Source organism: Melopsittacus undulatus, chromosome 7, assembly GCF_012275295.1.
Source record: "Melopsittacus undulatus isolate bMelUnd1 chromosome 7, bMelUnd1.mat.Z, whole genome shotgun sequence".
Classification (NCBI taxonomy): Eukaryota; Metazoa; Chordata; class Aves; order Psittaciformes; family Psittaculidae; genus Melopsittacus; species Melopsittacus undulatus.
This window is the reverse complement of record NC_047533.1, coordinates 2301952-2328279: the sequence shown is the minus strand read 5'-3', so window position 1 is coordinate 2328279 and position 26328 is coordinate 2301952. Positions and strand designations below refer to the sequence as shown.

General features: G+C 45.5%; 1 protein-coding gene across 1 annotated transcript in view; it reads left to right on the top strand.

Annotated features, from left to right (window-relative positions):
- Nucleotides 1-26328, top strand: part of ATRN (attractin) — a 173494-nt gene that overhangs the window by 32873 nt on the left and 114293 nt on the right. Inside the window, exons 2-5 of the mRNA XM_034064576.1 lie at nucleotides 8382-8465; nucleotides 12587-12700; nucleotides 22488-22616; nucleotides 24727-24932. Of these exons, the coding sequence (XP_033920467.1) occupies nucleotides 8382-8465; nucleotides 12587-12700; nucleotides 22488-22616; nucleotides 24727-24932 (533 nt within the window). The remainder of the gene's footprint in view (nucleotides 1-8381; nucleotides 8466-12586; nucleotides 12701-22487; nucleotides 22617-24726; nucleotides 24933-26328) is intronic.

The window sequence follows — 26328 nt, the reverse complement described above, 5'->3', positions numbered from 1 at the left end:
CCTTATCTCTGATCAGCAGCCAGGAAATCACTTTCCATATATTTACATATCTCACACAGAAGGACAAACTAATCTTTTCCTTGGGAGAAATCGTGTTTCCCATTTCAAACTGTGTCAGTCATCTGTTTTTTTCAAAGCCAGACACCTCCGTAGCATCAATTTAACTCTGCCATGGAAAGTGGGATGCAAACAGCAGATAGTGAACATAGGGACTGATTGTCCCTCCTCTCTGACCTTGTGCCATGGTGAGATTGGTGTAGTGCAGAGTGACCTTGAGATACTCAATCCTCTCTGGGAGGAAAACCGTGATGAAGGCAATGCAGAGGATGGTTTGTGAGCACTGGAACAGCAGCATCATGCTGTGAGAATGGTTGAAGATGCTTTTTGCTTGCAAAGCCGTCAGGCTTTGTAGGGATTTTGTGGCTGTGTACCTTTGTGTTAAGGAGTATGGCACTTCTGTGGGAATATTGAGCTCGGGCTGTCCAACTTGAGTGTTTAGATGGGCTGTAGTTGTAGCTCACTAATGGAGTCACCTTCATCTGCTTGTAGCTTGCAAAGTGCTTGTGTGCTTTTTGGAGCTGTTGAGGAGTGTTCCCATTGAAGTCAGGACCTTTCTTCAGATCCTGTGTCAAGCCACCATTACCCCAGTGTGAGGAGATGAGCTGGGCTTCTTGGAGATGGAGATGCACACCAGAAGGTCTTACCCCAGAGTTTTGGAAATCACAGGGTAGAGCTGTCCTTAAGGTGATGCAGAAACCGATGTGATGGCACCATGGAGGAGTAATTGGAAAAGCTTTAGGGTGAAGAAGTGACTTTGCACCCTTTGTTGTAGACAGACTGTGAGTGACCTGGGGCTGCTCAGAGAAGGGAAGGCTCTGGTGAGACCTGAGAGCAGCTCCAGTGCTTAAAGGGGCTGCAGGAAAGCTGGAGAGGGGCTTGGGACAAGGGCCTGGAGGGACAGGCCAAGGGGAATGGCTTGAACCTGCCCAAGAGAGGGGAGACTGAGCTGAGCTCTGAGGCAGAAGCTGTTCCCTGGGAGGGTGCTGAGGCGCTGGCACAGGGTGCCCAGAGAAGCTGTGGCTGCCCCATCCCTGGCAGTGCTCAAGGCCAGGTTGGACACAGGGGCTTGGAGCAGCTGCTCCAGTGGAAGGGGTCCCTGCCTGTGGCAGGGGTTGGAGCTGGAGGAGCTTTAAGATCCCTTCCAACCCAAGCCAGGCTGGGATTCTATGATGTGATTCTACAATAGATGTGACGCTCTGGGATTATGGTGAGCAGTGAGTTTTGCATGAGTTCACTCCCCTTGAGGACTCTCTTAGGTGCGCTGGAGGCATTGGAGTCTCTGTACACCCAGAGTTGTTCATCTTTTCCTTTTCCTGCAGAGGTTAAATCCTTATGGAACTTGATTTTGCACTGATACCATTACCCTCATCGGTGTGAGAGCTGGGATATAATGAATTTCTCTTCCCAGCTGTGCCCACGGTGTGGCAGAAGAGGGGATTTAGCTGTTACACATTCAAAACTCATCAAGTACCTGCATAGATTAAATTCATCTGCTTCCTCATCCCCTATTGTTGCTGAGCATCCTTCCCTGCCTTTAAGTGAGGGCATTTGCTTATAGCAGACCCTAGAAGGATATATCTATCCTTCAACCTCAGGCGTTTAGAGAGCAAATGAACAAAGCTAAATTGTTAATCAATTGAGGCTGGAATGCCATTGTTCTGGTAATAGGCTGTAACAGCCCTTTCTTTATTGGCTTCAACTTCAGATTTACCCGAAACAATGGCTTTTAATTGTGGTGTTCTTGAGGCAGCAAAGCATCTCTTGGGAAGGAAAGGGGGGAGAGGAGGAAAACTCATTGTTTGCATCAGTGTCAGATTTAGCAAGTTCAAAATTAGGATGAGAACTGGGTTTGGGGTTTGTTTTTTTGTGTGGTTTTATGGGTGGAAAAGCTGTGCTAAAGCTCTCCAGACAATAATGGTGATAATTCTTCTGTGCTGTTGTAAGTGTCAGTGCAGTTTTAGTGAATGCAGTACAAAGCAATCTTGAGATCCATTGGTGACCTCTTAGAGGTTAAGGTTTAATGTGTTATGTAAACCAAACAAGGCAGTGTGCCTTTTCTGGGTAGTGAATTAAAACCAGCCTGCATTTTACCTCTTCACAGAATCCCAGCCTGGTTTGTGTTGGAAGGGACCTTAAAGCTCCTCCAGCCCCAACCCCTGCCACAGGCAGGGACCCCTTCCACTGGAGCAGCTGCTCCAAGCCCCTGTGTCCAACCTGGCCTTGAGCACTGCCAGGGATGGGGCAGCCACAGCTTCTCTGGGCACCCTGTGCCAGCGCCTCAGCACCCTCCCAGGGAACAGCTTCTGCCTCAGAGCTCAGCTCAGTCTCCCCTCTCTTGGGCAGGTTCAAGCCATTCCCCTTGGCCTGTCCCTCCAGGCCCTTGTCCCAAGCCCCTCTCCAGCTTTCCTGCAGCCCCTTTAGGCACTGGAGCTGCTCTGGGCTCTCCCCTTGAGGAGCCTTCTCTTGTCCAGGCTGCCCCAGCCCAGCTCTCTCAGCCTGGCTCCAGAGCAGAGCTGCTCCAGCCCTCGCAGCAGCTCCATGGCCTCCTCTGGCCTCTCTCCAGCAGCTCCACGTCCCTCTTGTGCTGCTGCCCCAGAGCTGGAGCAGGGCTGCAGGGGGGGTCTCCCCAGAGCACAGCAGAGGGGCAGGATCCCCTCCCTGAGCTGCTGCTCATGCTCTGGGGGTGCAGCCCAGCACACGGGGGGGTTCTGGGCTCAAGAGCTCACTGGAGCTGGCTCATGGGGAGCTTCTGCTCACCCAACAGCCCCAAGTGCTGCTCGTCAGGGCTGCTCCATCCCATCTCCTCCAGTGAACATGAATTTATACAGCACCCCGTTGCCATCACGTACCTTCACTGTTGCAGTGCTTTGGAAGGGAGTGCTGCGGAATGATTTTATCCCACGTTATAATTTATTCTCAACTTTGTGACTTTTTGTCCTCGGCTGTTAACAAGAGGAATCACTTTAGATTCATTAGATGGTAATTAGAAAACAGCTTGGAGTCTTTGCCTAGTTGTGCATTTCACGTCTCTGTAGGAACTTTGTTGCTGTGTGCTAATCTGTGTTTGAGAAATGCATATGTCTGTTATTACTTGTGCTGTATTGAAACATGGATTTATCTGATCTTTTCCAGTATCACATCTGGCTTTTTACCCAGGAGATGCTATTGTTTGTATCCTATTCTCTTGCATTAATGTTGTGCTTGTCAGGGATTCCCAGAACTAGCAGGGAGTAGCTGAACACACAGAACTCTTTAATGTACAGTCTCTCCCTTTGAAGTTCTCTTTTGCTGTCTCCATCCCTTTCCTTGCTTCCCTTTTGCCTTTGTCTTACAAGATACGGAACCAGGCATCACTCAAGGTGGAAGCCCTTGGAATTCAGCTCTCAAATCCCTTTTTTCCCCTTTAAGTATTGCAGCCCATGTGAAAATCAGTGCAAAACTCACACCTGCTCTACAGAACACTGCTTCCACCTGTAAGAGTTGGAAACAAGCCTTAAGTAGTGCGTGCATGCACATGAGGATATGGATATGGTTTTCAATGTGGAGTTTTATAAACAGATCTTTGCAATTGTTTTTGCACCTGGAGGTTTTAAAGTTAATATTGTGGCTTTGTAGGTGCTAAATGCATTACTGAGGCTTTGTGTGTTTTCCCACCTGTGTGTATGGGTGTTTATGCAACAGGAAGCACTTAAAGGACCTTGCTTTTTGTTTTCTTAGAGTGTAGCACCTGCACCTTGTAGGGTAAGAGCTGGAACACCCAAGTAGTGCATAAGTGCTTCTAGCAGAGAAGCATCACATCCTATTAGTTAGCAAAGACAGACAGGAATTGATATTCTCCTTGCTTCCTTGTGTCTAAGTCTTGCATCTGAATGATGAAGTTGTGAATGCTCCATCTCTGTCAGTGTTCAAGGCCAGGCTGGATGGAGCCTTGGGTGCCATGGTTTAGTGTGAGGTATCCCTGCCTATGGCAAGGGGGTTGGAACTGGATGATCTTGAGGTCCTTTCTAATCCTAACCATTCTATGATTCTATGATATAACAAATATGCTGAAGGTATTTAGTAGGGAAAAGACTTCAGAGCCTGGTGGTGTTTGTGGCATCTTACCTGGGGGGTAGGTGTCTTCTAGTGTGTGTTGTGAGAGTATTACAGTATCACAGAATAGTTAGGTTTGGAAAGGACCTTAAGATCATCCAGTTCCAACCCCCTGCCATGGGCAGGGACACCTCACACTAAACCATGGCACCCAAGGCTTCATCCAAGCTGGTCTTGAACACTGCCAGGGATGGAGCATTCACAACTTCCTTGGGCAACCCATTCCAGTGCCTCAGCACCCTCACAGTAAAGAATTTCTTCCTTAGATCCAATCTAAACTTCCCCTTTTTTCAGTCTGAACCCATTACCCCTTGTCCTATCACTGCAGTCCCTAATGAACAGTCCCTCCCCAGCATCCCTGTAGCCCCCTTCAGACACTGGAAGCTGCTCTGAGGTCTCCACGCAGCTTCTCTTCTCCAGGCTGAACAGCCCCAACTTTCTCAGCCTGTCTCCATACAGGAGCTGCTCCAGCCCCTGAGCATCCTCGTGGCCTCCTCTGGACTTGTTCCAACAGTTCCATGTCCTTTTTATGTTGAGGACACCAGAACTGCACACAATGCTGCATGTGGAGTCTCACTTATGTATAGCCCCATGTATGTTAGGAGAATGTCCTGTGCTGAAGTACTTCATTCCTAGAGTGTTTTCGCTCCTCGAGTTACTTGTTTATTCCATTCCTGAGCCTTTCAATGTGGACAAAGCCAAAACGTTGTATAGGATATATCCTGGTTATCAGTGCCCACCAGTGCTGGTGTCATGTAAAGCCCAACCAGGACTGAGTTGGAAACAACAAGGAGTTTGTTTGCCCTTTTTACTAGAGCTGGGACATCAGTTTAGCTTTCCCTATTGAATGTAAAGACAGAATTCCTTCTACATTATGTCTTCTTTCTAAAAGCTTCAGTTTGCTTTTAGTGCTTTGTGTTCATTTCTTTCTTGGAGCATGTCTGTAGGAGGCTGTTCATAGAGTAACATCGTTTTGCTGATGCCCTCCTCATACCAGGCAGTATGTGGGTAAGAGCTCAGTCCCAATTCCTTTTGCTTTCAGAGATGTCAACTCTGATTATTACTACTATTTTAATACTCTTTATTTGCTCATCATGGCAGCAGCTTCTTAAGCTTAGTAAAGAATTTGGTAACTTGCAGTTGAACGTCTTTGATATGGTATTTGTTAAATACTTGGGTTTGGTTATTATTTTAGGAGCTAAATCCCATGGTTTATTTTTATATTGCTGAACTATCATAGAATCATAGCATCCCAAGCCTGGTTTGGGTTGAAGGGAGCTTAAAGCTCCTCCAGCTCCAACCCCTGCCATGGGCAGGGACCCCTTCCACTGGAGCAGCTGCTCCAAGCCCCTGTGTCCAACCTGGCCTTGAACACTGCCAGGGATGGGGCAGCCACAGCTTCTCTGGGCACCCTGTGCCAGCACCTCAGCACCCTCCCAGGGAACAGCTTCTGCCTAAGAGCTCAGCTCAGTCTCCCCTCTCTTGGGCAGGTTCAAGCCATTCCCCTTGGCCTGTCCCTACAAACCACTGTCAAAAGTCCTTATGTTCCCTATAAAAATACCTAAATATGATTAAATTATGCTGATGTTGAAATGCTCTTTTTTCCCCCCATGATATGACATAGCTGGGGCTGTATTACTAACAGCATTGCTGTACTTTTTGTTCCTATCACTCTTGATAGCATTTCTGTGGTGAATGGTTTAATAATAGTTTCCAGAGAAGATTGTTCCAAGGGTTTCCTGAGCAGAGACTCTGTGAAGGCTGCATTAGCTCATTTTGTGCTTGTGGGACTTGCTCAGGTTTCCAGAGTCTCTTTATGCTGTCAGTACCGAAGTGTTGATACAGATGGATTCCTTCCTTTTCCACAGGTATTATTATCCAGGGGGTGAATTTACAGATAAAAAGCCCATATGTTATTGTGTACAGCTTAGAATTGACATCTGGATTTGCAAATTCCTGCTCAGGAAATAACAAATGTGGCTTTTCAAAGCCTTAAATAAATATATATTCAGTACCTGCCTTTTGAAAATATTGCACTGAGTCTGAGGTTGAAAAGTGTTATAAGAAATGGATACGAAGGGGAAGGGGGTTGTCAAAATCTGTGGGTTTTGCCTTGTTAATTTGGATGAGGGATGAACCTTCAAGTGCTTTATGGAAAAGATTGTGGAAAATCATTTGGGCTCAGGCCAGCTATTTCAGAATGATTACATGATGGCATTAACAGATCACTTGGAAAAGACACAGCAATAGGTTCCAAGATATGGGCTGTGGAAACTTCTGATCTTGTTTCCTTCTCTTTTCTGCCAAATACGATTTTGCAGTGGTCTTGGTTTGCTACAAGTGTGTTGCAGGTGGGATGATGTAGGTTTACCACAAGGCTGTGTTGTGCTCCTTCCACCTGCTGATGGTGGAGTTTATCACCTCCATAGGTTCAGGTGCCAGTCCTGCTTCGGGTGCTGGTAAGGGTTCTTCCAGACCATAGTGGTTGGGCATCTGCAAATACCGCTTCCATTTGAGGTCATCCTGCCCTGTTAATGTATCTTCAGCTGGTTCTGCCATACTTCAGCTATTTGTTGAGGACAATCTGGAATACTTTGACTCATGTATATGAGATGGGAGCATGTATCTCAATGATCTGGCTCTTGCCTTTGTCTTGTGCCTATGTATGTTCCTACCAGCCTCTGTGTGAAGGCAGTAGATGCAGAACCTCAGTGCCTGTTCTTTTGGAGCCCAGTGATATATCTGGTACTTCAAATTCCTGCTAGATCCTTCTCCTTCAGCATTGATGAAGTGTGATTGTCGTCTCTGTTGGCCATGAGAATAGAACCCGAGACCGTTTTGTGTTGAAGGGACCTTAAAGCTCATCCAGTTCCAACCCCAGCCATGGGCAGGGACCCCTTCCACTGGAGCCGCTTGCTCCAAGCCCCTGTGTCCAACCTGCCCTTTGGAGACCTTTGCAGAAAATATACCTCATTAGAATCTATGGAGAGGAGAAGCTGCAGCTGCAGCCAGTGGATAGTTAACTTCAGTGATGTGGATGTGTTTGGTTGTCACGTTTGGAGGGTAGGAGTAATGGAAACATGAATGCAGAGTTTGTGTGGCTTCACTCACTCTTTCCTATGTCCCTAATTCGTGGTCATTACATGTGATGAGCATTCCAAGTGCCGAGCCTGAATATCCATTTCCTTGGTACCACAACAAAGGGCTGAACGTAGTTCTGAGATGTGCTGCCAACTGTTCATCAGAGCACCCTTCTGACCTATGGGGTTTGCTGCTTCTGTTTGGACAGCCCTGCAAGCAGTGGCCAGACAGTGCAGTTGTATAGACTTTGCATGACTTTTTGTATGGTGCTTTGCAGATGTTGACACAACTGAGTCCTTTGTTGGCTTTGTTCCCTTCTCTCTTTCAGTGGCACCTTAATTTTTCATGGTTTTAAGTGGTGCAGGTCACTGAGTGTCCTGGGATGACTGATACAAACTGTACTTTCTGCTTTTACCTCCTTCTCCACAGCCTTTTGCTGCTGTCAAGTTGTCAACATGTAATTACAGATGCACGGGGGAAAGGATGTTCATAGAGTTGTCCTGGCACTGTTCTGGCAGTGGGGACCACTCAGCTCTAGGATTTCAGTCACTTAATATGGGATGATATGGGGATGAAGGTGGTGGCTGCCTGCAGCTGCCATGCTCTGGTGTCCTGAGTGATGCAGCTCTTGGTGCTTGAGGAATGAAGGTCTTAATTTGCACTAAAGGGTTATAGGGATCAGTCTTTTGGTCAGGAGGTCATAAAGGAGCTTTGTGAGGAGTCAGGTAGTGAATGGGTGAGAGGTTGCATTCATGGACTTCATCCAAGCCTTATGCAAGAATCGTGTTGTTTGTATAAAGGAATAAGGGATATATATTGTATAGGAACAATTTTAGCTTTTCTGTTAGGAAATTCAACTTTCTGGTTATGTGATGTCTCCATAGATACAGATTTGAAACCATACCATTGGTCTGGTTGAGAAACCATCACTCTCAACTGTTGTTCTTCAAGGGCAATCATCAGAAAGCATGCCCAGAATTTAACAGGAGAACCCAATTGCTCAGCTGTGTTTTGTTGAGCTGTTGGTTTGTTTGTAGTGGCTCTGAAGTAACCAAAACCCTTATGATGGATCTTCCAAACTTAGGAAAACCTTCATGAATGCTTCGTTCTGCTGGAGACTAATGCTTGTCTTTGGTTTTTCATTACAGACTCACTGGACCTTCAGGATATGTCACGGATGGGCCTGGGAATTACAAATACAAAACAAAATGCACGTGGCTCATTGAAGGAAGGTGAGTGCAGAAAACCTAGGGCTTAGTGTTGCTTATTGTGAATTTTAGATGAGGTTTATCTGCATTGACTGATGTTAGATCTTTTGTGCTATCCTTAAAACTAAATAGAGCAGCATTTAGTCTGTTTTTTTGTGCAGCTGAGCCTACCAAAGTGACTTCTGAATTACAGATTTGCTGTGTAAAATACCCCACGTGTTGAGGCTGCATGTGGAACATGAAAATCCATGCATTTGTGTAAATAAATGAAGAATCATGATTCATTTAACTGTTACTCTATCAGGCCATTCGGATCTTGGGCTTGAAGCCCATGAATGGGACTCTTTGGCAGTATGTTAAAAAATAGAGCAAACTAAAGCCTCTTATTCATGAAGAATCAGTTTCTGTATGATGCACTTCAGATGCTTATTTATTCCCTGGGTCATGAAGACTTCAGGGGTACCACTAACCTGTTTTGCAAAGGCTTCCTAAACTGCAGAAGACCCTTGGACCTCCTCCCCTGGTTTGCTTCCTTTCCTGTGTTTGATCCTCATCTTCCTTATAGTGATTTCTTGCAGAGAATTTTAGGAGTAACATATTTAGTGCATCCCCTCTGACTGTCCTGTGATTGATGGTGCAGCAGTTCAGAGCATCTGATTTGTTGGAATACAGTTTTCATAGGTGCATTCTGATGCCAGGTCTGTGAAACCACTTTGTTTAGTTTCTCAGCCTTTACAAGGTCAGTTATGATGCTGTGTGATAACAGCTATGTATTGAGTTACATTCCATGCTGTTCCCTGAATCTGTACGTAGAGCACTTTGTGGATTGGAATGACTCATATAAGAGAGTGGACTTGCATTGAATGCCTGTAAGCTGAGGTCTCTTGGCATCTTAGAACCATAGGAATCCCAGCCTGGAAGGGAGCTTAAAGCTGCTCCAGCTCCAAACCCTGCCACGGGCAGGGACCCCTTCCACTGGAGCAGCTGCTCCAAGCCCCTGTGTCCAACCTGGCCTTGAGCACTGCCAGGGATGGGGCAGCCACAGCTTCTCTGGGCACCCTGTGCCAGCGCCTCAGCACCCTCCCAGGGAACAGCTTCTGCCTAAGAGCTCAGCTCAGTCTCCCCTCTCTTGGGCAGGTTCAAGCCATTCTCTTGGCCTGTCCCTACAGGCCCTTGTTCCAAGCCCCTCTCCAGCTTTCTTATAGGCACCGGAGCTGCTCTAAGTTCTCCCCTTGAGGAGCCTTCTTTTGTCCAGGCTGACCCCGTCCAGCTCTCTCAGTGTTGGAGGATCTGCTCTTGGTGGATGAGAACTTTTTAAAAGCCCAGAGTACACTTTTCCTTAGTGTTCTCTGTGTGTTTGGGATGTTTGATGGGCGAAAGGCAGTTGACATTCACATCATCTGCTTCAGACATTTATTTTGGATGAGTAAGTTACATGCCTAAGCTCCTGAGATACTCCAAGGTGAGGGTTAAGCTGTTCCAGAGCACCATCCAGAACACTGAAACCAGGAGCCTACCACTCACTATTAACCAAATAAGGAGCCCAGTTCTTTAATGTGGTTAAGATCAAAAGTGAGATGCAACACCTCTTCAGTTTTGTAGGTAATAAGAAGACATCTGCAACCAGTTTGGAATTACAAGTAATTAAAGTAGGTTTTGCAGGAATGCTATTGCAGACAGCCCAGCCTCAGCAGTTCCAGTCCAGCCAGCTTAACTCTCAGTACTTCTTCTATAGGATAGCATGACTCATATTTTTATCAGAAGTGCTGCTCATGTGTCCCTGATAATGTCACCATAACTGTTCCTTCAGCCTTTGTTTGCTCTGCTGAGGAGCTTCCTAGAGAGCTATCACTTTGTGGGCTTTCAAGTGAGATCTTACTTGCTGTGAAGAGGTGGGCAAAAACGTTCCTTCTTTCATAGCCAAGCCTTTAAGTCGGTGTCCTTTTCCTGATTGCTTGTCCCCTGCTGTGAGAGGATAGTGGTAAACAGAAAGGAGATCATCAGGCTGATTCAAGCAGCTGAAATAGGCACCCTTGGGAAAATAGCCCAAGCTCTCTGCCAAAAGTGAAATTCCCAGAGAGATGTGGACTTGGGAAACAACATCTGCAGAGCTGTTAAATTCTGCTGGGTGCCCTCACCTCGTTGCTAGCATGTCAGCATATGGAGGGGTTTTGGGGTTAGCAAGTAAAGGTACAACCCAGTCATGCACTGGAGACACTGGATACATCCAGATGTGAAATAAGCCGTGTGTTCCCTGCTATATTCACTCTTGCTCCATTCTTGATTCTTCTGTGCTATGTCCTCATCCTGGGGTGTCCTCCTCATTTTTTCCCAGCAGGATGAGCCAAGGCAGGTGAGATCCATCCAGCCTGAGGATCCCTTCTGGGGCAGAACCTGTAGCCATGCACCTTGCCGTCCTGCAGATGAGTCGTGTCTGATAATGAGTTGTTAGTTGTATCGAAGAGAATCTCTTTTTGTTCTTGGCCTAAAGATTTTATTGATTGTTTCTGCTCTTCAGCTGTCAGAGCATTACATTAGCAGCAACCCCCCTATAATTTCATAGCTGCTCCCTTTTGAAACAAGTCCTCTTTATAGCTTTTCTTTAAACAAGATGTTATGCTTGAGTTGTGCCTGCTGCTCTCTTTCCATAGGTCTGGGGTAGATCATTGTGCCTATCAAAAAGGACTCTCTTTGCAGAATAACTCCCTAAAGAATTACCCTTCTGTGGGAAGGAGGGGACTCTATGGCAGGCTGACACGTTATTAATTTATTTGATTAGGATGAACAAGGATTTCATCTGAACCTGAGGGCAAATGCTATTGAAGACCTCTTAATCACATCTATCCTTTCAACAGCCCCAGCTGTGGGTAGGAAATATCAGGGCTCTATGGAGTCACTTTCCTTTTATCTTGGGGTCCAAGCACAATGCTAGTGTTATTTTCATCCTCCTTGTGCTAAGCCCTAAATTAGGTATCTGCCATGGCTTCTGTGCGATTCTCTTTAGATGTTTCTTTGCTCATTAGCCATGAAACTAATAGTGTCTAAACTTGGTTATGGCTTAGTGAGCATCTTTTATGTGTGGAGTGAAAGAAGTGCTGAGAAGCTTTGGTGTCTGAACTAGTGTTTTCATCCTCAGATCAAGGAGCTAAAACCTTTTTCCTGTTGGTGCATCTTGGAGGATCAAGCATCCAGATGGTCTTCCCTTGACTTAGTGAGTCAACAGAGTACATCATAAAATCACAACATGGTTTGTGTTTGAAGGGATCTTAAAGCTCATCCAGTTCCAACCCCTGCCACCCACAGGGGCACCTTACACTAGAGCAGCTTGTCCAAGCCCTGTAGATGCTTCTTGAAGGGTGGTGTTAACACTGGGGTGTGCTGGGCCAGCTGCATTCATCAGGAAGGCTGCAAGTGAGGGGCAGTGAGTGCTTAGTGCGTGTTGACAGTCTGCGTAACAACCAAAAACCTTCTTTTTGGCTAAAGTTAAAGCTCCAGGGCCTTCCATCCTGTAGAATATGGGTCTCCTCTGCATTCTTCTGCCCTCTTTAGTCACGTTCCCAGAAGATGGAGAGCAAGATGGATAGTTTCTTAGGTTAGCATCCACTGAGGTGTATTTCTGGTTTCAGTTTGGAGGGGCTTCCCTCAGCAAGCTGTCTGTACTGCACAAGTAATAATGTAATAAAAGAAGGATTTCTTCCAGCTTCTGGGCAAATAAATAATCTCAGGTCATCTTAATCATGTCAATTGGTAGAAAACAGCTTTAAACTCTGGTGAGTTCCCTGATGGTGGCTGTGATTTTTCATGGGTAATGTACCTACAGGATTTCCTTCCTTGCCCCTGCAAAGCCTTGACATTGAGTCAGCACTGGTGAAGAGCAATGCTTGTCCCCATCAGCAGAACTGAAGAGCAAGTTTAAGGACATGGTTTTTTTTCTGTCCATGAAGAACATGTTGCTTAATCCCATGAGAACATGGACCTAAATGAAGAAAGCCACATGTCTGATGCACCTACAGTTACACCAAGTCACTCAGTTTTAGTCTTGTTTAAAGCAGAGCTTCACACCAGACAAGTTTGTTGGAGGGACTTTGCCATGTGTGTCAAAGAGGCTAATTACAACCTTGTTGTTCATTATTGTGTTTTTACAGGCCAAACACAATCCTCAGGCTTCGGTTCAATCACTTTGCCACAGAGTGCAGTTGGGACCACTTGTATGTGTATGATGGAGACTCAATTTATGCTCCCTTACTGGCAGCTTTTAGGTAAGTGCCTCTTGGTAAGAATCTGACTTGATGCAATGATATTTCTTCAGTTTAGAGCCTGAAACAAATGTGGCTCCCAGCAGTCTAAATATGTTCCAGTAATCTAAATATATCATACTGCTAAGACAGCACATAGAGCAAGTGTCCTTTTGTGCAGTCGTCATCAGCATCAACAATTAAGGGGTTGTTTTTGCTTGTACAATGGACAAATCATGTTACTGCACTGTAGCATGTAAAGTATTATGTTTTCATTTCCAAATCCTGATTATTTGAGAGACAAAAAATGATTGTCATCTGATGGAGCTTGAGATGCTTTGGTATGCAGGCTGCTTCTCAAGCAGAAAGCTGCCCCATTTAGCAGGTTTGAACATGACTTAAGTTTAACTCATTGTATGTCAATGCTGATGGAAGGCAAAAGCCAATTAATCAGTGTTGCAGATGTACAAGTCTCCCCTCTGGCAGGTTAAAGCCATTCCTCCTTGTCCTGTCTCTACAGGCCCTTGTCCCAAGCCCCTCTCCAGCTTTCCTGCAGCCCCTTTAGGCACTGGAGCTGCTCTAAGGTCTCCCCTTGAGGAGCCTTCTCTTGTCCAGGCTGACCAAGCTCAGCTCTCTCAGCCTATCTTCATCTTATGTACCTTAAACTTTACGTTCCTGAACTCTTTGGAACATGTTCAGAAACAGCAGTGATGGGTCAGGGAACCTGCTAAAAACAAAAGATACTAATCTCTGATGGATGAGTGGGATTTGGCTTGTCTGTCTGTGATGAGAGGCCCATTTGTGGATGCTGGTCAACAGTAAATATGATGAATCCTCTTTGTACCTGTGCCTTTATGTACTTCACTCTTGCAGTGACAATCACCCTCTTATGTTTTCTGGCTTTAGCTGAAATTAGAGAAACTAATCCCAAGTTGTGTATGGAAAAACTAATGTTTCCCTTTGGACTCTGCTTGTTCCAAGTGACTGAGTAACTGTTTCCCGAATTAACCTTCTGCTGTGCTTCCTTTCATTTGTGAAATGAAGTTCTAAAAATACTTCATGTTTGTTCTAAAAAACCCTTGTAATCTCCATGAGAAGAGGTCAGCAAAGGAACAAAAAGTTGATGAAAACATGGAAAACACCATGTGTTTTCCCTTGCCTTCAACTGAAAATCCAGAGTTGTTTTGTCTTGAAAGAATGCTCCCTTGTAAACCATCAGCCTAACTGAAGTCAAAACAGGACACACAAATCAGTTATTGTCTTATTCTCACCACATCTGAAGAAGGGGAAACCTTTCCTCTAAAAGCCTCTAAAAACCTGCAAGTACAGTCTGGAAGCACCCTCCTGGTGTCATGCACTGAACTGATCTGTGGCAAGAGGAAGAAATGTCATCCTTTGAGTCATAGTCATTTTGCTCTTCTCAAGCTCATTTTCAATACACTGGTGATTTGTGCCTATAGTTTCTCTTGTGTTTCCCCAAAATGAATAGGCCTTTGAAACTGAGGTTATAAGTAGTTCATAGCATTAGCAGTTATGGTTCAGGCTTTAAAGTCCTCAGTAAATCATTAGGAAATCTGTGCCTGAGGACAAGCTTAATACAATGATATTTTTGAGGTAGGAAAAGATGTCACCTATTTGTTTAATTGCTTCTTTAGATGACATTAAAATTACATCTTTATTAGTCATGAGCTGTGCTGTTCATAGAATCATAGAATAGTTAGGGTTGGAAAGGACCTTAAGATCATCCAGTTCCAACCCCCCTGCCATGGGCAGGGACACCTCACACTAAACCATATCACCCAAGGCTCTGTCCAACCTGGCCTTGAACGCTGCCAGGGATGGAGCATTCACAACCTCCCTGGACAACCCATTCCAGTGCCTCAGCAACCTCACAGTAAAGAATTTCTTCCTTATATCCAATCTAAACCTCTGCTGTTTCAGTTTGAACCCGTTACCTCTTGTCCTGTCACTGCAGTCCCTAATGAAGAGTCCCTCCCCAGCATCCCTGTAGGCACCCTTCAGACACTGGCAGCTGCTCTGAGGTCTCCACGCAGCTTCTCTTCTCCAGGCTGAACAGCCCCAACTTTCTCAGCCTGTCTCCATACAGGAAGATACTGTTCATTAAACCAAGTGCAGGAACACAGCCTTGAGCAACATGGTCTAGTGTGAGGCATCTCTGCCCATGGCAGGGGGTTGAATCTTAAGTTCCTTTCCAACCCAAACCATTCTATGAAATAGCAGAAGCTTCTTATTGGGATGAAATGCAAAATAAAACTCTGTTTGAAGGCATGTTTTTCTAATAGAAAAAGAAATACACAAGAATTTTTCAAGGGCAGTCTTCATATTTTAGCTGTTTTCTTTGCTTATAACAGATTTTACTATTAACCATAACCACATCTCACTCTTTACTGTTTATGCTCCATGCCAGTGGATTTACAAGGCCAAGCTTTGTACAGTTGGACACTGTTGATAAACACTGTAAATTCCTCCCTCTAAAGCTCAGTTCTTGGTACCTCCCTTGGCTTCTAACAGCACTTTCCCGAGCCCTGTCTTCCTTCCCTGCTCTCATCTTGTATTCTTGACCTTCTGATGCTTGCTTGTGTTTGCTCACAATATGGTGTTTACCCTGACTCTAAATAAGACAATATTGGAAATCCTCAGCACTGGACTATGGAGAAACTTGAAATGGGTTTTATCAGTTTTAAGCTGTGCTGCATCTTTGCATAATGCAAACATTTGCACAGTGCAAGTGTCTGTAGAAGCTGTTTACTAAACTGCTGGTAGTCTGACTGCCCCTGGGGCAGTCTGGGCCTCTACGTGAAGCTGTTTTGCTATTAAAGGGTTTTCTATCAGGCTTGGTTAAAAATATCTTTGCTGGTTGATGTTTGTGATTAAAGGCAACAGGAGGGTGGGTAAATGTGCTGCTGCAGAAATGCACTAAAATAATGGGGAGGAAGTGGAGAGTCCAGCGTGTTCTGCACAGAATGAAGCAATCTGATGCAGGTGACCTGCACTCATCATCTGTGAACTTTTTTAACTCGATTCCATGTTAAACATTGACTGGAGCTGCTTTTGCACCTTTAGTTTCACTTTGTGCTGGGCAGTTGGGGGTGTTTTCCTCTTTAAAACCAATGCTTCTTGTGCAAGACCTTTGGCCGTGGCTCATCCCTTGACACCGGGGGTGAAGCTGCTTGGGAGCACCTCGTGGTTGCTGTCTGATGCCAGATGGATGGGTCTGGTGGCCAAATGGATGGGTCTGGTGGCCAAATGGATGGTCCTGGTTGTCAGGTGGATGGTCCTGGTTGCCAAATGGACAGTTCAGGTTGGCAGATGGATGTCTTGGTGACGGCTCTGATGGATGGCAGTGGCTGCCCTATGGCTTCTTGCTGAGCTATGGTGCTTCTTGTGCCCTCAGAAAACAGGAGCTACTCACCTTCCTTTTGTTACTTGCAGGTGGATGTGACACTTGTCCACCCAGATTTGAGTGTAGGTGCAGAACATGTCCGAGTTGGAAGGGACCCTGGTCTGATAATTCAAAGTCAGTGTCGTGTAGGTTCAGCCCCTTGCTCAAGACTTTGCCCACTGAGGTGGGCAATTTCTCTAAAGGATGGAAATCTCATTGATCCTTTGGAGCAGTGCCCAGTGCTTGGCTGCCCTCATAATCATAGAATGGTTTGGGTTGCTTGGTTAGGCTTGAAGCTGAAAGAGGGGAGACTGAGCTGAGCTCTTAGGCAGAAGCTGTTCCCTGGGAGGGTGCTGAGGCGCTGGCACAGGGTGCCCAGAGAAGCTGTGGCTGCCCCATCCCTGGCAGTGCTCAAGGCCAGGTTGGACACAGGGGCTTGGAGCAGCTGCTCCAGTGGAAGGGGTCCCTGCCCGTGGCAGGGGTTGGAGCTGGAGGAGCTTTAAAGTCCCTTCCAACCCAAACCAGTCTGGGATTCTATATGACATTAAAACCCTGTGCTGGACCGTGTTGCAATACAGTCATCATGATCACACAGTTCATGGAGCAGCCTGTCCTCTACATATTCATTCTTTTGCTCTATTCGTTTTCTTTGTATCCCCAATAACTTCTGGAATATTGAATAAAAGAAGGGATTGGTATAAGGTGAGAAGCAAATGTATTTGTGGTTTTGCTAGAGATGTACCTGCTGAGTGACGTTCCCTTGTTCACATTTACTCCGTAAGCCATCTAATCCTTGGATTGCATGGGGATTGATTAATCAAAGTGTCTTTGTGGTTGAAAGTCAGATTTCTCAGAGAATTATAAATGCATTGTATCAGATTTGCTTTTGTTCACTAAACCTGTAATCCCCTTCAAAACCACCAAATCAGTTTGATGGGGTGGAGCGAGAGAGATGCTATTTTAGGGTTTGGAACAGATAAATCCTCCGAGTTAAATCAAAGCGCATCAAGGAAGTTGAGAGCAGAAAGTTGCTTCACTTCCTCACTTGCTTGATTCTTTTAAACTGTTTCTGAAGACTCTTAAGTTTGTTTTCGTTGATTCAGGTATCCTGTACCGAGCTGCATGGGTATTGGATGAGAAGAACGGTCTTTAGGTTTAATCAAGGAAGGGGATTTGCACTATTGCCGCTAGCATGGTCTGCCTCTCCAGCACTAGGAACTAAAATAACTTTTTGACTTTTAAAGTACTTCTTCACTGTAATGGCAACAAAGGTGATAGAACTGCTTCCTAAGAGCTCAGCTCAGTCTCCCCTCTCTTTGGCAGATTCAAGCCATTCCCCTTGGCCTGTCCCTCCAGGCCCTTGTCCCAAGCCCCTCTCCAGCTTTCCTGCAGCCCCTTTAGGCACTGGAGCTGCTCTGGGGTCTCCCTTCCCTTCAGGAGCCTTCTCTTGTCCAGGCTGCCCCAGCCCAGCTCTCTCAGCCTGGCTCCAGAGCAGAGCTGCTCCAGCCCTCGCAGCAGCTCCATGGCCTCCTCTGGACCTGTTCCAAGAGGTCAGCCACCATCCCCAAGTCCTCCTCATTGGGACTTCTCCATCCAGGGACAGGACCTTGCACTTGGTCTGGTTCAACTGCATGATATTCACACAGTCCAACCTCTCCAGCCTGTTCAGGTCCCTCTGGATCCCATCCCTTCCTTCCAGCTTGTGGACCTCACCACACAGTGTGGTATTGCTGGCAAACTTGCTGAGGGTCTCGATCCCATTGTCCATGTTGCTGACAGAGATGTTGAACAGTGCCAGTCCCAACACCAATCCCTGAGAAACACCACTTGTCCCTGCTCTCATATTGGGCATGGAGCCTTTGACCACAGCTCTTTGAGTGTGACTGTTCAGCTAATTCCTTATCCACTGAGTGGTCCATCCATCAAATCCCTGCCTCTCCAGTTTAGAGATGTTTGCGATGTCAAGGGTGCTGTATGGGGCAGAGTCTAATGGTTTGCCCAAGTGCATGTAGATACCAATCACTCTTCCCTTATCCACCAATGTAACCCCACTATGAAGGCCACCAAATTTATCAGGCATGATTTACCCTTAGTGAAGCCATGTTGGCTCTCACCAATCACATCCTTATTGTCCATGTCCATTGCACATGTTTCAGCAAGATGTGCTCTGTGATCCGGCCAGGTACAGAGGGTGATTGCTTTGTTTCCTTCAAGTCTGGGAGTCATTTTGCTGCACGAGTATTGGAGCTTTTCCTTTAAGAGAATAAATTTGAGGTCTCCTTATTTTCTCCCTCCCTTTTGGATGTTTTGGCACTGATTTACTTGTAGTCTCTTGTCATTCCTATTTTGGGCTTGTTTATTTTCAGTCTTGTCGTTGTGTGTATAAGGTGAGATGCATGAACTGTTTTAATTAGGGAGAAATGGTGTCGTTTTGCTTATGTGTGTGGCCAGATGGATCAAAGTATTGAAAACTTAGGGGAAGAGCATTGCTTAACATTGCATTTTGGTGGATTGAAAATACTGATTTTTCACTATCCTCTTTATCCTTTCACTTCTCCATGATCCATACAATCTGATCTAGTTGAAGATATCCTTGCTCATTGCAGGGGGGTTGGACTAGGTGACCTTTGAAGGTCCCTTCCAATCCACCCTGTTCTATGATCCATACACTGTCTTTTCATCCTTTCCTTTCATGGCTCCCATCTTCTTCCTTTGTGGCTCTTTTCTTCTCAGCAGATCTTCTTGTGCTTTTGATCTCTGCCACTCTGGCAGGTTGTGTCTCAGGAGAAAATGATGAATACACCATCACCATGCTGCTTGCATAGCAAATGAAGGAAAAATAATAGAGGAGATGCTCTTTGCTTGAAATAATGGCCATTATTTTCTATGGTGTAGCGGAGAGAACAAAGGAAGTGGCATATGCATGGTGATGGAGAAAGTTGGAGATGCTCTTTCTCACTGTGCCACTGACTGCAAGCCCAGCACACGTTACACAGGAGCTGTTTCAGGGCAGAGCAGAGGCTTGCCTTTCAGTGTGTGAGGAATAACGTCATTAGACAGCTTAACTGAGTAGGAGTATTTATTTGCTTTGGAGTAGTGATGATTGTGAAATGTTTGGAAACCTCATGAAAAGAAACAGAAAGGGGACGTTGTGAAATAGCTGCTCTGGGCCAGCCAAGCTCCAAGACATTCCGGGTTGGAGTTTAAAGGGAGTTTTGCATAATCCTTGATCGTTCTGATTCTGTCTGGGCTTTTCTTCGGGGCAGATCACATAAAGTCTGCTTGTGCTGGTGTATTCAAAAGGCTGCTGTGCACACACTGGTTTATTTGTGGCTTTCAAGGTTCTACCTTTCATGGACCTGATTGTTGTTGTGTTCGGCTCCCTCATGGCTTTCTCTGGAAGAAATTACAATCTCCATAGGTTTTATCCGGCTGTTTTGAGCTGGTGGAGGTGGGATAACGTCCTCTTTAACATATTTACGTGTGTATCATCAGGAGAAGGAAAGAAAAGGAGCAAGTGGGAGATGCGGTGAGAGCATCTGCTATGGAGGTACCTGCCTTCATCTGAAACAGATCCCAAATCAAGATCTGTAAGAGAAAACAAACTGTCCAGTGCTATTCCCTTTATTAGGAAAGGTTATTGGGAGGGATCTTTGTCTTCTCTCACTGCCACTCTTCACTCTGGACTTTTATTCTTTGCTGTTATTATTTTCCCCTCTCCAGAGTCTTCCTAGATTGCCCTGTAATATCAGTGATGAGCACTGCAAGAATAAGACTGGAGAAGAATAAACCAGAACAAAGGAATTTTCTCCTGTCCCCCAGCTGCACTTTGCCTTACCCTCAGTTGTGTTCACTTGTCTGTTTTCCCGTGGCACACACATCTACAGTTTGCATTACAAAGGGAAACTATGAACCCAATAGCAAAGTGAAGTTTATTAGCCCTTTTGTTCTTCAGCATTGCAGGAGATGGTCTTTTGGGAGAGATGATCTTCACATCACAAACCTATGGAATAGGCTCTTACACATGGAGCAAAAGGCAGTGAATTTTACCTCTTAACCCTGTATCCTTGAGGTCTGCAATAGGACATGAACAGCTGGCTTTCTCACAGGGAAATACTTCTTGAGCTGCATGTCAGCAAATGTGCTGGAGTTGTTTGGCCAAAACATGGGATCAGGTTACTCTGGTATTATGGCGTGTTGGTAAAATGAAGGATTTCTTTTTGTCCACAGGAAGATACATTGTGCAGAAAGGGCTGTTTGCAGCCTTGTCCAGATGTAGGTAACCCCTTCATCTGTCAGTGCTGGTGCAAACATCCCCAACTTCAACCCTTCATCAGGGACTGGACAAGGGGTGATGGGTTCATACTGAAACAGGGGAGACTGAGATGGGCCTGTAGGGCCAGGCCAAGGGGAATGGCTTGAACCTGCCCAAGAGAGGGGAGACTGAGCTGAGCTCTGAGGCAGAAGCTGTTCCCTGGGAGGGTGCTGAGGCGCTGGCACAGGGTGCCCAGAGAAGCTGTGGCTGCCCCATCCCTGGCAGTGCTCAAGGCCAGGTTGGACACAGGGGCTTGGAGCAGCTGCTCCAGTGGAAGGGGTCCCTGCCCGTGGCAGGGGTTGGAACTGGAGGAGCTTTGAGGTCCTTTCCAACCCAAACCAGGCTGGGATTCTGTGATGTATTGTGTGATTCTGTCATCCTTTCTATGATTCTAACTTCTATAGCAAAAGCTTTTAGAAAGAATAACAGACACTCAGTGATCCTTCGAGTGCAGCAGTGTCTTCTGTTGCATTTGAACAGCAAAATTCAGGTCACAAAAGAGCACTTTGCAGGCAATATGAATGGGCTGCTGTGGAGAGCTGTGAGTGTTTTCTTTGGGAATGGAAACTCATTTATCCTGTCCTCAACTGCATTTGCTTTCGGTTCTGAATAGATGTAAGAAGAGGAAAAGTTCTTTTCAGGGGGGAAAATTCTTTACATCGTTGGTTTTTAGTCAGTGGTACCCTCGGATATTCAGAAGTCACAGGGCACAAAACCAGGCTTGGCAGCTTTCCCAAGCCTTTCTGGGGCTGCCTTTGGTTCTCGGCATGAAATGCTCCTCTCTGGGATGTGAAGTCCCCCCTGTTTGTCAAAAAGCTTCAACTTTGCCTCTGTGAGTAGGGCTGAGGCTGAGGAAAGATGCTTCTGTAGGAGGGAATGAGAGCTGATATGACTAGTTGATGGTAAACAGCATTCTTTGCTTAGATAAAGGCTCTTGAGAATATAAATTCAATAGACTTCAAATTTATGCTTGCTCTTATGTCTTTTGTGTGAGGGAAGAATCGACTACTTTCTCTTGTTGTCAGGCTTCTGTTAAGAGGGATAAGCATTCCCTTTCATATACAAACTATTTGCTACAATTGGTAAATAGGTAGTAGTTACTCTATTCAGGAGACATTCAGTCTCTGTGTCAGCTTACTCCAGTTCTTTTGGCAGATCATTGTATGGGTCTATACTGTGTCCAGTCTCAAACACTGTAAGTAGTCTTGCCCAGCATCCTCACTTCTCTCTGCCAGCCCTGGAGAACTAAAAGACTGGAGGATCTCACGGAACATGGAAGGATGTAAAGAAACAGCCAGAGACATCCAGAAGTGTGAAGCAATGAGTGAGGTGGGAATAGAGTGTGAGAGTCTTTAGGATAGGAAAGAAATGTGGATGTGTGGTGAGTCAGATGGAGCTTTATAAGACAGCGGGTGGTGGGAAGATGATAGAATCACAGCATGGTTTGCTTTGGAAGGGATCTTAAGGCTCCTCCAGTTCCAACCCCCTGCCACGGGCAGGGACACCTTCCACTGGAGCAGTTGCTAAGCCCTGTCCAGCCTTGCCTTGAGTAATTCCAGGGATGGAATACTTCGAATCCACATTTACCTTTCAGGAGAGCCACGTTGATCACTTCAGGGTTTTGTATTTACACTTCTTTCTGCAGCCATTCCTTCTTGTAGAACGAGTGATAGCCTCAATAGCCTCTACATCCCAAGTTGTCTGCATTCCTTGGTCAGTGACATGGCTGCTGTAGTGCAGATAATTAAGCCAAGCAAGAGGGCTTAATAAACAGATCCCTAAAGAATGTGGCTTTATCTTCTTGAGATGGTCTTAAGGGTTCTTACACCTCTGAGACTGGGCTTGTTCTGAGGGTTGGTTGGCTATCCATGTTCACATTGGTCAGGTGTTGGAGTACTTAAGGAGTGCTGTTAAAGAAAAACAATCTGAGAACACTGCTCTATGAAAATGGTGATTACTCAAATTCATTTTACTACGAATGCACATAAATACCTTCAGTTTAAACTGTTTTGTTAATACTGATACATTTCTTGTTGTTGCTTTGCTCCCTTTTGTCTCCCTTCTAACGTTGTTTTCTTTTTCTTCTTTTCCAGTGGTCTTATTGTTCCTGAGAAAGAGAGCAATGAAACGGTACCAGAAGTTGTAGCTACTTCTGGATATGCTCTTCTGCACTTCTTCAGCGATGCTGCTTATAATTTAACAGGGTTTAACATCACATATAAGTAAGTAGTCCCGCTTCAGAGTGATGCTGCAGGTTGAGTAAAGGAGGTTTCTCTTTTCTCAGTTCTGTCCTGAAATAAAGCAATTGCCACTGAAGCACATCATTATGAGTAGATATTTATACTTATATTTGTATCTTTATTATAGCCTTGCAGCAGCTAATAACTGTAATGTACTCGACATTACCTTCAGTTGTCAATTGCAAGCGTGGGCAAATGTTTGCTCTGAAAGGCATCGTGTTGTGTATTTTATGTTATTAGCTGTGTTTGGTTGTATTCAGTCAACCAGAATTGATGTGTATTGTGCACGTGGGTGTTCTTATGCATTCTGCATAGATACGTCTGAGCAAACACACCTATGCCTAAGCACGTTTGCCTTGGGACACTGGACTGTGCCTGCAGTTGAGGATGCTCAAGCAGTTTTCTTTGGGATGCTCTTACTAAGTCCTTGGATTGAATCACTTACTCTGGCATCCTTTTTGCTATGGTCTTTGCTTCATATATTAAATGTTATAGGCAGATTGTTCTGTTTCGAATCATAGAATAGTTGGGGTTGAGTACCTTAAGAGCATCCAGTTCCAACCCCCCTGCCAATGGGCAGGGAACCCATACCTCCAAGGGAGACATAGACTACTAATATACATTTAATCCTTATTGATAAGCTTTTATAAATTGTTCTAGGGTATTCTCTAATTCATCGACTGCTTTTGGAAAAGTTTTGTTTGGAATTAAATGATGCCAGTGTGGACATACTAACAGAGATAGAATATCCAGCTTCCTGTGAGGATCATGTATATGTAGGAACAAAAACGTTCAAAGCCCAATTCGTGCTCATGCTGCTGTGGGAGATGTGAATTTGGGTGTAAATTGCAGAAGTTCTCATCACTTATTTCAAGAAGAAATCCTTGGTCACAACGGGAATTGTGCAAAAATTGAATGTTCTCCTTCACATGAGGGGTTTGAACACCCATCTTGGTGCTTTCACAAGCACATAAATGTACAGTGGACTCTTAGCCTTTGAAAAGTGTGGGGTATCCAGCACCCCTCGAGAGCTCCCGAAGGAAATGTAACCCACAGATTGCTTGGAACAGCCGCTGCGGCTGCAGCGTTGTCACAGTCTGGTTGATCCCATAAACCATGTCACCATCTACTGCCCGTTGTGTGCATTGCACCCTTACGGTACAAGGGGGATGATCTCTTCGGGAATAACGTGCCGGTTATAAATTCCTTTCAGATACTCTTTTATTTCGTTAACTCTTCTTATTGATTATTTCAAATACAAGTACTGGGTTGTTTGTATTTTTTTTGGGGGGGGGGTGTTAATGTCCTATGTGTTCTGGTCATAAGGTTTGCTAATACTTCTGCAGGCAGCAGATAAAAAGATGTATCTGTTCCTTTTCAGTTTCAGAGAGTCCCAGCCTGGTTTGGGTTGGAAGGGAGCTTAAATCCCATCCAGCTCCAACCCCTGCCACGGGCAGGGACCCAACAAGCACTAGTGAAGTTAGGGTCTTGGAGCCAGTGACTCCACTTGTCACATGACAGTCAGGATATTGTGAGTTATGCTGATTGATGCCCTGTCAAAAACTGGAATTTAGAAATGAATAGGATCTCTGAATCTGGATCTTCACCAAGGATGTGTCTGGTGTTGCCCAGCTACATTACAGATACTGTATAATTAGAAATGATGCAAAACAGACCCATCTTTGGCTCGGGATTCATTTCAAGTGTGTTCCCTTGCATAGCTGATCCCAGAATAGCACCTAATTGTGAGTAGTTTAAGTATAAATTGCATAGACACCACAAAAGCCTTATGCACTGATTAAACTCCTCACTGTTGGGTGTTTTAAGGCAATTCATTCGCATCACCAATGGCTAGAAACATTGATACTTGTTTCAGAGGAGTTGTAAGTTTAACTCATTAGGTGAGTAGCTGTATAGATGATAGGCAACAAATCCCTGCAGGTCCATGACCTCAGGTTGTAGATGAGGAGCTCTTGTGGGTTTGTACGTTAACACACAGCTGTAGTAACTTCTATATTGTACTCATTAATAAGAGCAACAGCTTGGGAATCTGTTTCATTACTGACAGAGCTCCTTTCCCTGATGTTTGCAGTTTCAATATGTGTCCCAATAATTGCTCGGGCCGAGGGGAGTGCAAGCTCAATAACAGCAGCAATGCTCTGGAATGTGAATGTGCCAAATACTGGAAGGGAGAAGCTTGTGATATTCCCTATTGCGCAGATGACTGTGGGGCACCTGAGAGAGGACACTGCAACTTCAATGATACCAAGGCATGTTTGTGCTCTGCAGGCTGGCAAGGTGAGTCTCCTGATCAATGTTTGATGCCTTATCTATGCTCTTTCAGGTTAATTCAGAGTGTTTGAGTGTTCTGCTGGACATATATTAGCATTTCAGCTAGAAGCATTTTAGCTAGAAGCAGAGCATTGTTTTTATACCAAAAGATCATACTTGATTTGTATTAAATGCCTTTAAAAGCAACTATTATAGGTTGGTGCTTTTAAAAGGAACTGTTACAGATTGGTGCTTTTAAAAGTACCAACCTGTTGTGTACAGGCATCGGATAAAAGCCTTAAACCTTGTTCCTGTGTACCTAAAGCAGATTGAGCCTGGTACCAGCATTAACCTTTTTAAACACACAAAATGCCTTTTCATGTCAGCTGTGCTGGACAGCCCTATCTTAGCAACAGTTTGGACCAAACTTGCATATTCCCTTTGCAAAGATAGACTGATGTGCATGAATTAGTCTTATATGAAATGCAGTCAGCTTCAGCACTGGCAGCACCTCCTTCCACCACTGAGCTGTGCTGCAGAAACTGGCAGTGTGTTAGGCAGTGTGGAAAGAATCCAGGTTACCAAAATGAGCATCCTGATGAGAAGGAACCAGGTACTGATGTTAGCACATCTGCCTCTTGGATATAAAACCAGCCACAAGTGTACTTCAGGGCTTGTACTCAGCTGGGGAGACCACATCCCCTTATCACAGAATCATGGACTAGTTTGGGATGGAAGGGTTCATAAAGCTCATCTCTTTGCCAGCCCTAGGAAACTAAAAGGCTGGAGGGTACCACAGAACATGGAAGTGTGTAAAGAAACAGCCAGAGGCATCCAGAAGTGTTCAGGAATAAATGAGGTGGGAATAGTGAGAGCCTCTAGGATAGAAAAGAAATGTGGATGTGATGAATCAGATGGAGCTTTATGAAAGAGCAGGTGGTGGGAAGATCATGGAATGGTTTGGGTTGAAAGGGAGGTTAAAGCTCCTCCAGCTCCAACCGCTGCCATGGGCAGGGACCCCTTCCACTGGAGCAGCTGCTCCAAGCCCCTGTGTCCAACCTGGCCTTGAGCACTGCCAGGGATGGGGCAGCCACAGCTTCTCTGGGCACCCTGTGCCAGCGCCTCAGCACCCTCCCAGGGAAGAGCTTGTGCCTAAGAGCTCAGCTCAGTCTCCCCTCTCTTGGGCAGGTTCAAGCCATTCCCCTTGGCCTGTCCCTACAGGCCCTTGTCCCAAGCCCCTCTCCAGCTTTCCTGCAGCCCCTTTAGGCACTGGAGCTGCTCTGGGGTCTCCCCTTCAGGAGCCTTCTCTTGTGAGGCTGCCCCAGCCCAGCTCTCTCAGCCTGGCTCCAGAGCAGAGCTGCTCCAGCCCTTGTATCATTTCTGTTGGTCTTCCTTTTATGCAGTTTAGTGCCTTCGAGGCTTT